The sequence below is a fragment of the Melanerpes formicivorus genome, unplaced genomic scaffold, assembly GCF_026170545.1.
Source record: "Melanerpes formicivorus ecotype bairdi unplaced genomic scaffold, bMelFor1.0.p_v2 SCAF_26, whole genome shotgun sequence".
Classification (NCBI taxonomy): domain Eukaryota; kingdom Metazoa; phylum Chordata; class Aves; order Piciformes; family Picidae; genus Melanerpes; species Melanerpes formicivorus.
Window position 1 is genome coordinate 7,935,325 of NW_027142378.1, and position 14,939 is coordinate 7,950,263.

General features: G+C 41.2%; 1 protein-coding gene across 7 annotated transcripts in view; it reads left to right on the forward strand.

The window, feature by feature from the left end:
* The window catches only part of MARK1 (microtubule affinity regulating kinase 1), a 68,324-nt gene that overhangs the window by 34,491 nt on the left and 18,894 nt on the right, over positions 1 to 14,939 (forward strand). For 6 of the 7 annotated variants that reach the window (XM_068153512.1, XM_068153516.1, XM_068153513.1 and 3 more), the window contains exons 4-9: positions 2,961 to 3,009; positions 4,158 to 4,223; positions 5,196 to 5,266; positions 6,925 to 6,981; positions 10,971 to 11,207; positions 11,298 to 11,417. In XM_068153512.1, coding sequence (XP_068009613.1) covers positions 2,961 to 3,009; positions 4,158 to 4,223; positions 5,196 to 5,266; positions 6,925 to 6,981; positions 10,971 to 11,207; positions 11,298 to 11,417 — 600 coding nt within the window. Of the gene's footprint in view, positions 1 to 2,960; positions 3,010 to 3,344; positions 3,577 to 4,157; positions 4,224 to 5,195; positions 5,267 to 6,924; positions 6,982 to 10,970; positions 11,208 to 11,297; positions 11,418 to 14,939 lie in introns of those variants that run through there. The other variant, XM_068153518.1, reaches the window with a different exon arrangement.

Below are 14,939 nucleotides of genomic sequence, written 5' to 3' on the forward strand. Positions count from 1 at the left end.
TCAACCAATCCAACCCACCTAAACAACTAACCCATGACACCAAGCACCCCATCAAGTATCCTCCTGAAAACCTCCAATGACGGCGACTCCACCACCACCCCAGGCAGCCCGTTCCAATGGGCAATCACTCTCTGTTTATAGAACTTCTTCCTGACAGCATGCAAACACATTTCAGACAATGTTAAAAGTACATTTGAGCCCAAATCCCCAAACTAGAAGCCCACCTAAGAGCCAATAACCAGGCAGAAAATACCCAGATTCACCTTGTGACCTTGAGGTTCTTTACGATGCGCCTTAAAATAGCTGCTTGCTTTCAAAAGGCCGAGAGTAACTGCTTCCTCTTGAGATGCTTGTGGTAGCTACTATGACTCTGTACATTCTTTTATATGAGAACATGTTGTAAGTTGTCCAAAAAAATGTCTATTCATCAGGATATATAATAGATGATGTTGTAAACAAAGCAATTGTTTATATGGAATAAAGCTAAGCCCATACTTTAGGTCTTGTCAGAGCAAGAGCAAGTAAATGTTTCATATAACAATCTGCATCAGTAATGTTCTCTCATGGTGAAAATAGACTTCTGTGCCCATTTCCTAATAGGCTTTTTCCTTTATGGAACAAAATAATTTACATGTTATGTGGAACAGAATTTTCATGTCACTGTGGAATCAGTTTGAATCTTAAAACAGTAAACTTCTGAATCCTGTGAGAGCATTGAATAATGCACATACTTTTTTTTCTTCCAATTACTCTGTGCTCCTCATTTCATGTAAAATTGTGTTTCTTAATGACCTTTTTTTACTAACTTGAAATTACTCCTTTATAGAATGCATGAAGACATGCATTCATTGCTGTAACTTTTACACCAGCATTAATACTGTTAAGTTATGAAATATCTTGTCAATCTTCTGGCAGGAGGTGCAGCTTTCCACTTACTGCTTAGAAGCTCTTCTGAAACTAATACTGGTTTAGCTGAGAGAGGTTTTTCTTGTGCAACAAATTGAAATGCTTGGAAAGACAAAAAAAAAAATGCACAAAGAATAGCCTGGTAGGATGTTTTTTCCCATGGGAATATCTGACTTTGTGAGGAAACAAGAATATTTCCTAAAGTTAATTGTAGTGTGTAGTATTCCATACCCACATGTTACATTTTGAGCCCAAGCAAACTGCATCTTGCTGTTCATATTTTCTCAGAGAGAGAGAGAGAAATGCTGTTAGAGTCTTTGCTTCCTTCTGAAATGGTTTTAGTGGCAATTGAAAAGCAAGTGGATAGTAACCATCATGGAGTAAATAATGTAAATAGAGAATTGCAGTAAAATTACTTACATGATTTCAACAAGGTGTTGCTCTATGAGCTTAGCTTGCATAGCATGGTTTAGTTGGTTGGGTGGTGTTGGATGATAGGTTGGATGCGATGATCTTGAAGGTCTCTTCCAACCTGGTCTATCCTATCCCTATCCCTATTCCTATACTATTCCTATCCTATCCCTATCCTATTCTAATCCTATCCTATTCTTTTCTATTTTTTCCCTTTCCCTTTCCCTTTCCCTTTCCCTTTCCCTTTCCCTTTCCCTTTCCCTTTCCCTTTCCCTTTCCCTTTCCCTTTCCCTTTCCCTTTCCCTTTCCCTTTCCCTTTCCCTTTCCCTTTCCCTTTCCCTTTCCCTTTCCCTTTCCCTTTCCCTTTCCCTAAATGTTGTGACTGAGTTGCACAAATGGAGTAAAAAAAAGTCAGTCTTTAAAGAAACTTTTGTCTTGTAGCCTCAGCCGTCATAAAATGGAAACTGAAGTGTCACTCTTGGAGGAGATGTTCCATCTCTGGGTTTTGTATCATTGTGCCCTTCTACAAAGGTTGCATCTGAGCAAATGAGACTAATTTTGAAAATGGAGAGAGGTGCTCTCTGAGACATAGAACAAGTAGAAGAGCCATGAAGTGTATGTGCAGTGGGGCAAGCTTCTCTGTAAGGAGGGCTGTTGTGCTAAAAGGTTTCTGAAATGTCTAACTGTGATGCTGAAGTCAGTGAGCTTTTCTTCATTCCAGCATCCTACTTCAGCCCAATGTGGGACTGAAAAGCATGCAGCACAGTAGATAAATTTGATGATTCAGATAAGCTGCTCACTTGAAGTAAACCAGTGCAAGCCAATTGGTATCGATAGCCTCCAGTGTAGAGTAACAGAACTCTGTGGTCATTTTGGATTCCTTTTGTTAGCCGTCTTCCCTTTGAGCCCCTAGGTTAGTCTTACTTCACCTCTTCATAATAAACCCATGAATGCTAGACATTGAAGAGTGAAGACCTCATTTCTGGTTAAGACAGTGATGGGTTTACTCCTGAGGTGTGGGTTTTTTGAAGTATATTCACTTAGGACTGTAAGTTTGTCCAGTTGTTTTAAATTACGTGACTCAGGATCCTAAAAGCAGACTTCATCAATCATAAACCTTTAGGCCCTGGCAGGCTGGGAAGGGACATTGCTGTTTGTGACCCAGTGCAAAATGTGGTAAATGACAGAAAACTGGTCTTGCCTGCTTCACCTTAGTTTAGCAGCAGGGCTGGGGTGCATCAGAATTCCTGGTATCCGATTCCGTTGCAACATCTGTGTGTTCAGCTTTTCTTGCCAGTCACCAAAGACATCAGAGCAAAAGAGATAATAAAATCTTGCATGAATAATCTGCTGTGGTTTTGATCAACCTGAAACTCCAGAAGGAGCTATAAAACTTAGCTGTGTCTGTCTGTAGCAAGCTTAAAAATCAGTCTGGTAATACATTGCTGGTCATGGTTATGTCTATATAACGTCTGAGATCTTTTCTGGAGTGCATTACACTGTATTTATCCAATGTATTTTTGCTAATGTTGTTTTCTGTGGCTTCTGCTGCTCCTCTTTTTTGCCATTTAAAATTGCAGAGCTTGTGTTAACTTTTCCCTCATAAACACACTCTTAAGCAAATTGTCTTTCTTCCCTGACAGTTGTTTCGAGAAGTACGAATAATGAAGATCCTGAATCATCCCAATATTGGTAGGAACCCTGCATTTCTGCAAACCTTTTGTATCTTTATTACACTGTGTACATTTTACTCTCTTGGGCTTTATTTGAGTGTACTTTACAGCTATGCTTTTGATCATTAAACTTCTTTTTGTTTTTAAATAAGAAGAGAGTGAGCATTCAGGAAATGCTTCATTGTCTCACCACCTTTAGTGAATCACAAGATTTTGCTCTAAGGAGATGGAACTGCTCAGTCCAGGAAAGCTTTCACGCAGAGCAGATGCTGAGTGCTCCAGTCTGAGGGCCCCCACTCCCCTCTTTCTTTGAAATGACTCTCGAGGGCAAAAATCACGCCTGACTTTGGAAGTAGCAGAAGTCCATTAGTTCAGTCTAGGAAAGACTCCCACTGACTGATGTTGCCAGCAAATCAGAATTACAAAGTATGTAATTTTCCCTTTCTGCTTTAGTTCTTTTCACCTGCCCCACAGCTTCAGGGTCCTACTTTGTGATGACAATTCTTCTGGCTGAGGAGGGCTGGACAGTCTTGTTCCAGAGACAGTTAATGGTCCTGAATTGGCCAGAGGGCTTGTTGCATACAAGGTATGGATGAGGTGTACGAGTTACTACACGCTAGGCACTCCCTTCCCATCCTTTGAATCATTTGTTGCTTTTCCAGCACTTTTAGCTTCTGCTGTTTATTTGTTTTCTTGGGGGTGGTGGTGGTGGTGTGTGTTTGTTTTAAATGACTGGTTACTGTTGCAATCTGAGGAAAGTCTTTCAGACATAATATTTTCGGTACCCACTCAGCTTTTTACTTGGTCGGAATCTCAGGTTTCTAACGGGGAGCAGCTTGCTAGCAAAACAGGGAAGGTTTGTATGATCTTAAAGAAGCCTCTGTCAAACACTAATTTCTGCATGGACCTGTTTGTACAGTGTGCATAAGCCTCTGAGAAAATTGTGGATTCATGTGCTTTATTATCAACTGTGATTTAGAAATTAAGTTTGCCTTTTTCCCCCCCTCAAAAGAATGCTAAGCTAAAGTTTTCATATGGTTTAGTGTTATACCTGGCCATAAATTATACCCATTATATGAGTATAATTTTTGTTGGTGCTGTGTTTTTGCTCCCTGCTGCAATCTCTCTCTCTCTCTCTCTCTCTCTCATTCATTTTTTTTCTTGCAGTAAAATTATTTGAAGTTATTGAAACTGAAAAGACATTGTACTTGGTAATGGAATATGCCAGTGGGGGTAAGTGAATTCTTAATTCTTCTTTAAGGCTAAACTAAAACACCCAAAGCCATTCTAGTTGCATGCCTTGGAATGATTTAAGGATTTTATGGTTAAAGGATTATTCCAGTCTGGCCTTCACAACAGTCCTTGCAGATCTCCTAGGGCAGACTTTCCTGCTTGCATCATGTTCTGTAAAGTAACCTATCAGGTTTGTGCTTCAGGATAGTTCCTGTTCCAAGGTGTCTGCTGGAATATCAGGAGATCATCTGTTGCTGATTCTGGCAAGGACTTGACTCAGTATTTATCTGCTATATTTAGGCAACCACCAGTGCCTAAATGTTATATTGAAAATGTGTGCCAAAGCTCTTGGAGAGGCAGGTCCGGGGGATGGGAGTAAGGAACACGGGGAAGGGAACCAACAGGATCATAAAGAGTGAGGGGGTTAGTGGGTGCCTGCTTGAGAATCTGCTTAGCATCTGAATGAGAAATGTTTGTATGTGGGAAGGGAATCCAGCAAGGGGCTAGTGACCAGCTTGCTTGCTAGGCAGTGCAGAGATGAGGATCTGAAAGGCATTTGAGCAGCTTTATTGCTCAGAGAACAAGAAGGAAAAACCAGAGGTGATGCAGGTACTGTTATGTAAAGCTGCTAGAGATGTGGGGAGAAACAATGTGGTACATAAGCATCTGCTTGTTTCCCGCTGCCAGTGTATCTCATGATTGAAGTAAATTTTGTTGTTGCTGTTTTCAGTGCTTTTAAAGTAGATGGATTTTAAAAAGATGAATCTTTAGTACAAAGGGTTCCATTTTTGTGTTTCTTGACTTCAAAAAGGAAGTGCAATGCAAACAATAAAGAGGAGTTTTCCCTGGCTGCTTCTGTTTCCTTGCCCTTTAAGAAGGTGGGGGTGGGAATGTTTTCAAGCACAGTCTGATTGTTTACAGCAGTCAAAAATGGTCAATAGGGCTGATGGCTTTTGTCTTTGTCATGGTCAGGAGAGGTGTTTGACTACCTAGTTGCACATGGGAGAATGAAAGAGAAAGAGGCTCGCGCAAAATTCAGGCAGGTACGAAATTACTATCCACTCTTTCTTGTGTGTGTTTCTTTGGTGACGTTTTCAGCTAGGCATAAGTGTGAGTGTAATTTGGTTTTGTTTTTTTACTTCAAAATAAAGTCATTGTTGTGGTAATGTTTATTAAAGATAGAGTGTGGGGAAAAAAAAATCCCCAAAGAGAAAAATATCTGCTTCCTACGTCCGATCTGAAAATAGTAAGACTGTTTTACATACCTTTTTTTAGTGGATGTTCCCAAGAGGCACTTGTTTTTATTGTGACTCACTTGATGTTTCAGTCTCTCTTTTTTTTTTGCCTCTTGTAGAATTTAACATGTTCCAGAGAGAGATGTTGACATGAGGACACACGTATTGCTGTGTCATAGGTTCATAGAATGGTTTAGATTGGAAGGCACCTTAAAGATCATCTAATTCCAGCCCTGCTGCTGTGGGCATGGACACCCTTCACTAGACCAGGTTGCTCAAGGCCACATCCAACCTGGCCTCAAACACCTCCAGGTCATCCACAACCTCCCTGGGTGGCCTATTTCAGTGTCTCACCACCCTCACTTCCTAATTCCTATCCATTCCAAATCTGCTCTCCTCGAGCTTCAATCTATTCCCTCTCATCCTATCACTACAAGCCCTTTTAAAAAGTCCCTCCCCAGCTTTCTTGTACCCTTGAGGTACTGGAAGGCTGCTATAAGGCCTCCCTGGAGCCTTTTCTTCACCATGATGAAAAGCTCCAGCTCTCTCAGCCTGTCCCCATAAGGGTGGTGCTCCAGCCCTCTGATCATCTCTGTGGGCCTCCTCTGGACCCATTCCAGCAGTTCAATGTCCCTCTTATGCTGGGGGAACCAGAAATGGACACAGTATTCCAGGTGGGGGTCTCATGAAAGCAGGTTAGAGGGGGTGAATTGCCTCCTGTGTCCTTCTGGTCACACGTACTTTGATGTAACCTAGGACACAGCTGGCCTTCTGGGCTTCAAGTGCACATTGCTGGCTCTTGTTGAGTTTTTCATTAACCAACACCCCCAAACCATCCTTATCAAGACCTAGGGGTGTCAGCTGATGAACTGTTTTGTACGAAGGTTCTTCTGTAACAGGATTTACATTCTTACCAAAATGAGAAAGTCTGCAATCCTTTTCTTACTCTGGTTTTAGTGATTATTTTGTGAAAAGCTTTAATGAGATGAAGTTTGGTGTTTTTCAGAATCAAGGTGTATAATGAGTATGTTAAAAAAAAACCCTGCTTTGAACCTGCTGTTCTCTACGTGTTGCTAGACATGTGTGAAAGCTGTATCTGAAAGCTCGCATGAAAATTCAATTGCTGCAATTATGTCAGAAGATAAAAACCTGAGCTGGAACATCCAGCTGTTTGGTTAGGGGTGGAATGATTTTCTGGATAGTTATTGCACTTAAAATAGATGTTTCTTCTGTTACCTTGAGAAGTATGTATTAATCTTCCCCCCCCTTTTTTTTTCCCCATAAGAAAATGAGCTTCTCTTGGGGGCTTTTTAGCATTTGAGCTGAAAGGAAACTTAAAATGGGTGTTTTCAAAAATGAAAGCTTTATTAATGTCTGTTGAATCACAGCTAAATTACTAAATGATACATGAAAAACCGTGCTGAGGTTGAAATAAAAACATCTTACTGATCATCTTGGTGTTTCAGATTGTATCTGCTGTGCAGTACTGTCATCAGAAGTGCATAGTTCATCGTGATCTCAAGGTAGGCTGTTCACTTACTCTTCATTTTGCTGGCTGGCAGCATTGATTTAATTTCATTCTCTATTCTGGTCCTTGCCACTATTTATGAGTGCCTCAAGCATGTGAATGAGGGAACTGTCACTGTATTTTTGTGCCTCAGAAAATGGAGAATAAAATATATGTAGCTTGCCTGTTGGAACAGAGGAGAGACAAGAATAGAACATACGTTGCTTCCATTTCAGCTTTGGCTTTGAGCAAAAGACAAGCTATCCAAAGAATTATACCTGCTGACATGCAGATACCTACACACTGAATCTGCAGAAGCTCAGTGGTAACAGTCTGCACCACTTCATTAAAACATTTGCAGTTAAAATATGTATTGCAAGTTACATAAGACAGTCTTTTCTAAGTGGTTCATAAGAAATATCTTGGGGCTTTAATCCACTTGAACTTGTGGTTTATACTCTAGTGTTTAATTCAGGCAGAAAAATAAATCAAAGGTAAACAAAAATTAGTTGAAGTTCCTTTTTTTTGATGCTTTTTAGCCATCTGTCTGTATAAACACACATGTTAAGAGTTCAGCAATTGCAGGTCAGTGTTCATGCCAGGTTTAGACGTCACGTGAGTTAGACTCAAACTCTTCATCTGCTTAAAAGCTGGCTTGTGTTCTTGCTTTGATGTCTGTACATCAAAACACTGGTGTATGTTCTTTTTGGCTAAGGCATCTAAACACTTGTGAGAAGCTGGGAATGCACAAGTCCTGTAGGTTTGTTTTTTTTCCAGTTACATTTTGTCTTAAATTCTTTTAAATGTACTGTAGCCTGGTCTCAACCTCTTCCTTACAAATCTGTTCCCTAATACCTGTCCATCTGCCAGCTTCTTTGTGTGCATATGGTGCTGGATGATACATCCTTTTTTGGTGAGTCCTGCCTGCCCCAGGACCATTGTCATCTGATGCTGGAGATGCCTGGCCAGCATGCACAATTCAGAATGCAGGGAAGGAATGGTTGGATCTCATGGAAATCTCAGTGTAGACATAAATAATTTCTTCTTGCCTTGTGTGTTGATTTGAAGCCTGTGAATGTTTTGTCAAGCTCCCTAGAGCTTACTGCATTCTCTGTGGTTAGGCTTTCCAGAAGGCCACACCAAGGGACCTATTGGCTTGGCTGGACAAGCAGCTTTCACTGATTATCTCAGCCCTGTACTTGGCTGGGAGCAGGGAGCCGGCCATCTCGTCATGCTTATCTGGTGCTGGCTGGCTCAGCCCAGCTGTATTACTGAGTCTTGCTGCATCAGCTCATGTAGCTGTTTAGCATCCTTTACCTTGCTCTTTCCCCAAGAGCCTGTTAGAGCCTCCACCCCTCATCCACTTCTTAGTTCCATAGCACACACGGCTCACTACATTGCTCACAGGACGATCCAAAACTGCTTTGCAGCACTTTACATGGGATCCCATTTGCCAGAAGTACTCTGCTGCTGGTCTCATTCCTACATGAAAGACAGGCAGGCTCCAAAATAATTCCTTTGTTTGTTTGCTTTTCTCACTCTGCATTCTCTTGGATGGAGTTATGCTAGACTCATTTGAGAAGTTCAGTGTTAGGTATATCTGAGAGCTGGTTAGCTTAGCCAATGGAAAATATGTTCCACCAGGAAAGGGCCTAAACATATGGCTTTGAAGAGGTATTCTAACTTCTTCTCTTCTTTCCAAACATTGTGTCATCTCTGCCTCGCTTAAAACCTCTTCTTGTGGAGCTGCAGAGAAGGAAGAAGCAATTTTAAAGCTGTGTCTGCATTGACATCTGCTTCTGTTGACTTTCTCCATGATATTAACACACTGACCACTTGACGTTGTTGGCATTGCAAGGCAGAGGTCCAGCACCACTTTAGAGTTGTTGTGGGGTTTCTTAATAAGCCTTTTTGACTTCCAATAGCAGAAAGGGGGTAAACTCCAACAAATGTTAGTTACTTCAGACTAAACTTGGAACACATACAAGAAAATGCAAGTTTGTCTAGGCTGATTTGGCAGAAGAGGCGGGAGTGCAAGGCCTGTGGGTAGTTAAACTGTCTCCTTTTAATGTTCTGTGATTATAAGCAGCTTGTGTAGGAAGGACACTAACCAGTTCCAACTTTGCTCAGCCTGTGATGCACAAAATTGATCTTACTGTTGCAGGGTCTGTTAATGCTTTTTTTTTGCTCTGAACAGGTAACCAACCAGCATATCTTTCTATTCAGCATGCTAAAGAGTTTTTCTGGTGTTGTTGTTTGGAGTATGGAACCTAAAAGCATGGGGTACTTGGGTAGCAAAGTACTGTTGAACGAGGATGGCTATTGTAATCACAGAGCAGCTGCACTGACAGTACTGTTTTCACCACAAGGAAAATGAAGTCTTTGTGCAGTATAATGTAGAAGGCTGTCAAATCTGGAAGATATCTCTGTGAGTCTGTCTGGAGGCACATCAGCTGAAACCAGCTGAGATTACAGGCTGTAAATTGGGAAAACAAAGTATTTTCCAGGATAGATAGTTTGTAAAAATGGGCTGTATTTTACTCCAGATGAAGGCTAAATTCTGTTGTGTAGCTGCTGGCTTGATATACTGAGTTAATTGTCTCCTGTTGTGTTCATTGAATGCAAATGAAATTATTAAAAGCCAAAGGAAATCAGCAAACAAACCTAAACAAAATAACTTTTACCCTTTTAATCAAAGCAAATAGCAAATTGGCTTGCTGGTTCTCTAATCCTGAAGGTAATTTTCATTTGGTGGTGGGTTTTTTCCTGGGCTCCATTTTGAGAGCAGCATCCAATGGGAGATGTCTGTATTTGGCAATTGAGTGAATCCTCTGTTCTGCCTAATGTCTGTCTTCCTCATGAAAAGGACTCCTGCACTGCTGTGCTGCTCCTGTGTTGGCTGATACGGACATCAGGAGCTGGACCCATTTAGATGAGTAAATACTGCCCAGTTGTGCTGCACTTCTGGCACAGCATCCTTGCATTTTGATAAATGCACTTTTTTTCCCCCCAGTATTCTTTGTATTTTTCCAACCTCACTCTAACCTGACTCTCCAGGTTCTTGAATACTTGCATCTCTGTATGTGATGCAGTGTATCCACGTGATGATTGCTGCAGAGGCATTCATATTTTCAGGTGTAGAATACATGCTCTTTTTTATCACAGCATAATTCTTGAGTGTCAAATTACTCAATGTTGTTACTGCAAATGCAAATAATGAAGGGGAGAGAAATTCTTGATACAGAATGCTAAAAGCCTGCACATAACTTCAAGTGTTTAATCTTGTAATCTGAAGAGATCTTGTTTTCAAGTCTCAAATCCCTTCTAACGTTTACCTCACCAAACTGGTAGATGATGTCTGGGATTAGATTCATGCTCCTTGGCATCAGAAGTTGGCATGAACCTGTGAAAAGCTGAAACTGCTGTTCTGAGATGTCTAGATACTTCAGTCTAAAGCCCAATTATTTCTTCCAGAAAAGAAAATCTTCAAAGTTGATTCACTTACTGTCTTTCAGGTCTGTTTAGCTGCTTTTTGTTGAATAGATAGTGTTGGATGACGGGTTGGACTCGATGATCTCAAAGGTCTCTTCCAACCTGGTTAATTCTATTCTATTCAAGTCTATTTTAACTGTTACAGTTTCCTGAGTAAATAAAGTCAATTTTCAGTCTTTGGTGCTGTATTCAGGGGGGTTAGTTTCTTTTGTCCTTGGTGCTGTATTCAGGGGGGTTAGTTTCTTTTGTCCTTGGTGCTGTATTCAGGGGGGTTAGTTTCTTTTGTCCTTGGTGCTATATTCAGGGGGGTTAGTTTCTGTTGTCTTTGGTGCTGTATTCAGGGGGATTAGTTTCTTTTGTTCTGCAAGAAAGACAGAGGTAGCAAACAATCTAGAAATGTTTTTGCATTTATTGGTGCACTAATGCACATTAATACACCGATAATAATATCCTCCTTTACTGACCTCCCTTTGATCCATAAATTGCCCTTTTCCACTTTTGTCTTTCTCTTAGGCAGAAAATCTTCTACTCGATGCAGACATGAACATTAAAATTGCAGACTTTGGGTTTAGTAATGAATTTACAGTTGGTAATAAACTGGACACTTTTTGTGGAAGCCCGCCTTACGCTGCTCCGGAGCTCTTCCAAGGAAAGAAATACGATGGTCCTGAGGTGGACGTGTGGAGCCTTGGGGTGATTCTGTACACGTTAGTGAGCGGATCGCTGCCCTTCGATGGTCAGAATCTAAAGGTACAGTTAGCTGAATGAAAGCTTGGCTTTCACTCTCTTGAGAACTCTGATGTCATTAGCAGGCTCACCTATTAAAACTTCATTTTACAGGAACTGAGGGAGCGAGTACTGAGGGGGAAGTACCGCATTCCATTCTATATGTCCACAGACTGTGAAAATCTACTTAAGAAGCTACTAGTACTGAATCCAATAAAGCGAGGCAGCTTGGAAGTAAGTAATTTCGTCTTGGGGGGGGGAAAAGTCTTAGGAGGGCTTCAGACTAAGAAAAAGTATAAAATACCATAATTGCTTAAGACTTCTTTAATTTTTGGCAATTGCTGCTGTGTGCAGTTTTGGTCCCCACTGTACAAAAGAGATGTGGACAGGCTGGGAAATGTCCGAAGAACAGCCCCAAGAATGATCAGAGGACTGGAAGTCTCAAAGCTGCACCAGGGGAGGTTTAGGCTGGATGTTAGGAAGAAACTCTTCATATAAAGAGAGACAGGTTGGACTTGATGATCTTTGAGGTCTTTTCCAACCTTGGTTATTCTGTGATTGGCCATTGGAATGGGCTGCCCAGGGAGGTGGTGGAGTCACCATCACTGGAGGTGTTTAAGAAGGAACTGGAGGGGGCGCTTGGTGCCATGGTTTAGTTGATTAGATGGTGTTGGGTGATAGGTTGGAATTGATGATCTCAAAGGTCTTTTCCAACCTATTCTATTCTATTCGCTGAGAGAACTGTGTTTGTTCAGCCTTAAGAAGAGAAGACTTAGGAGATACATTATTACCATGCACCAGTACATAAAGAGTGGCTACCACAGTGGAGACTCCCTTTATACAAAGAGTCACATGGAAAAGACAAGGGGTAACAGGTACAAGTTACTCCTGGTGAGATACCAATTGAAATCCAGAAGAAAGTTTTTCTCCATGAGAGCAGTTAAGACATTGGAATCATCTCCCAGAGGAAAGCAGTGGATTCCCCTGTGTAGGTCAGATTAAGACTCAGCTTGACGGGGTGCTGGCTATCTCATTTAAACTACACTATCACCTAGAAAGGTTGAACCACATGATCCTTGGAATCCCTTCCAACCTGGCATTCTCTGATAGGTTCTTCCTGGTTTAAGAGTCCAAACATCTTGGTTTAAAACAAGCCAAAAAAATAATGGAAAATGTCCCAGAATCAACCCAGCTTAAAACCAGAAAGTGTTAATGAAATCTAACCTCAATTGCAGCTGACGAAAGACTGTCTTTGTAAGAACATTTCAAAGTCCAAACTGCTCCCACTTGCTGCAGTCAGATAATGGAGCTAGCTCAAAATGTGTGGAAAGCAGACAAGATTGTGGAGTTATTCAGAAAACTGAAACCAGCAGCAGGCAGTACCACAAGCATCTTTGACTTACTCTTTCCAGCATGACTTCTGAAAGTATTGATACAAGAAGAATAACAGATACACAACTATGTGGGATTTTTGTTTTAATGCCATAACACAGCTAAATACAAAGCAGTCTTTGTATCACAAGCTAATAATTGCTGGTTTTTTTTCTGTTCAGTCTTGTCTTTTCTCCCTTTTTGGTAGCTGTGTTTCAGAATAGCTGGAAAACCTAACATATGCTAATACCTGCTGTGTCCCTCAGCTGGAATTCGCCTTGCTGGCTTCTACTGGGCTTTGCTTTTTGCATTCTTTTTTTGTTTGTTAGTAAATTAGGTTTTCTTTTCAGGGGGGTTGTAGAATATCTGTGCATAATTTACACAGCATTTAAAAGGTTCAGTGTTTTTAAGAGGTGGTTTTGTTCAAGGTGGCTGGATAACTCTGGAGCCCATACTTCCCAAACGCTTTGTGTAGAGCTCTCTCTCTCTCAGTGCTGTTCTGTTCTAATTTGTGAATTCTTCAACTGAGATTTTTTTGAAGATAACTTCTACTTACCATAGAGATGAAAGTAGAGCAGAAAATAAATAGAATGGTTCAAAAATAGTATTTGCATGAGTTAATCACCAGTGACTTTTGTTTCGTCTTTCCAGGCATGCTTGTGCAGCAGTGGATGGTGTTCCAGAGAACAAATCCCATTTAAGCAGCTTTTTGTTTGTAGTGGCATGACTAAGGCTTCCTGGAATGGATGCTACCTGTGCAAGGAAACATGCATTTACTGAGCTCTGTCTGCATGCAGCTTAGTTCAATCTAATGCTGATTTTGTGACATGCTATAAATAATTTTAACTTGAACAAAATCTGTACTGAAGAGAACAGCGAAGGGCGCTTCACTGATATTGGTTATCTTGTATTTATGATAGTCTAGGGGACTTAATGATAAGAGCATAGTCACTTGCAGATGGTGAGATTGCTTTTTGTGCCATGTTTAAGTCTTGGGAAAACAGATTTTCCTCTTACTTCACTTTGCTAGGTGTTCTCATCAGTTTCTCTTCAGATTGGCGTTTGGGTTTTGGGGTTTTTGGTTGTTTTTTGTTTGGGGTTGGTTGTTTTGTTTGTTTGTTTGGGGGTTTTGGTGGTTTTTTTCCCCCCTTTTCATTTTAGATAGTGATGTTACCCAGTGCTTCTAAAATTCCATCCTGTCCCTGCAGAGAGGTGTTGGATAGACTCATAGAGTCAATGAGGTTGGAAAAGACCTCAAAGATCTTCAAGTCCAACCTGTCACCACAGACCTCATGACTACCAGACCACAGCACCAAGTGCCACATCCAATCCCCGCTTGAACACCTCCAGGGATGGTGACTCAACCACCTCCCTGCGCAGCCCATTCCAATGGCTAACAACTCTTTCTGTGAAAAACTTTCTCCTCATCTCAAGTCTAAACTTCCCCTGGCACAGCTTGAGACTGTGTCCTCTTGTTCTGGTGCTGGTTGCCTGGGAGAAGAGACCAACCCCCTCCTGGCTACAGCCACTCTTCAGGTAGTTGTAGACAGCAAGAAGGTCTCCTCTGAGCCTCCTCTTCTCCAAGCTAAACAATCCAAGCTCCTTCAGCCTCTCCTCGAAGGGCTTGTGCCCTTTATGCCCCTCAAAAGCCCACCCAAAAAAATCACTTCTGTGGCAAAACTTTTAAGAAAAATATTCTGAGTCTTATTGTCAGCAAAACATTAACTGGGCCAGATACAAATTCCTGTGTTGTGCTTGTAAGGATAGAGCTATTTGGGTCTGTCATTTGGCAGCAGCAGCACAACATACAAAGAATTTGGTTTTATCACTGGAAAACTGAGTTGTTTGTTCTTTGTGAGAAATAATTTAATTTGGTGTTTGCAAGGCATATTTGGAGCCTGTGGGAAACAATTTGCTGGCACTTGTTTCACTCTTCTATCAATCTAGTGAGCAATATTAGCATCTGTCCCTAAAGAGTCCTATGTGCCTGTTGCTGTGGGAGGGAAAATGTTTTTAGCTGTTTAAAAAGATCAATATATTCTTAAGGGGGAATCATGGTGGTGGTGATTAAGGGACTCTACCTTGCAGGCATATAAAAGGTCTGGACCACAGCAGAAGGCAGTTTTCCAAAGAATGCAGGAGAAAACTTTTAAGCAAACATCTGCATGGCATAGAGAGAGTTAAGAGGCATTTCTCCCTTCAGCCAAACTGTGAACCTATTTAGGTCAAGTGCAGTGAGAAGATCCATAGGAAAAGATGACCAGTTGGCATCACAGTCTTGAAATGAATTACTGTAGGAAGCATCAGCACACTGCTGCAATGCTCTGTAGTTCCTAAACTTCCTTTGTTATTATTTGAAGGAGTAGTTTGGTATGGTAGAGGTGG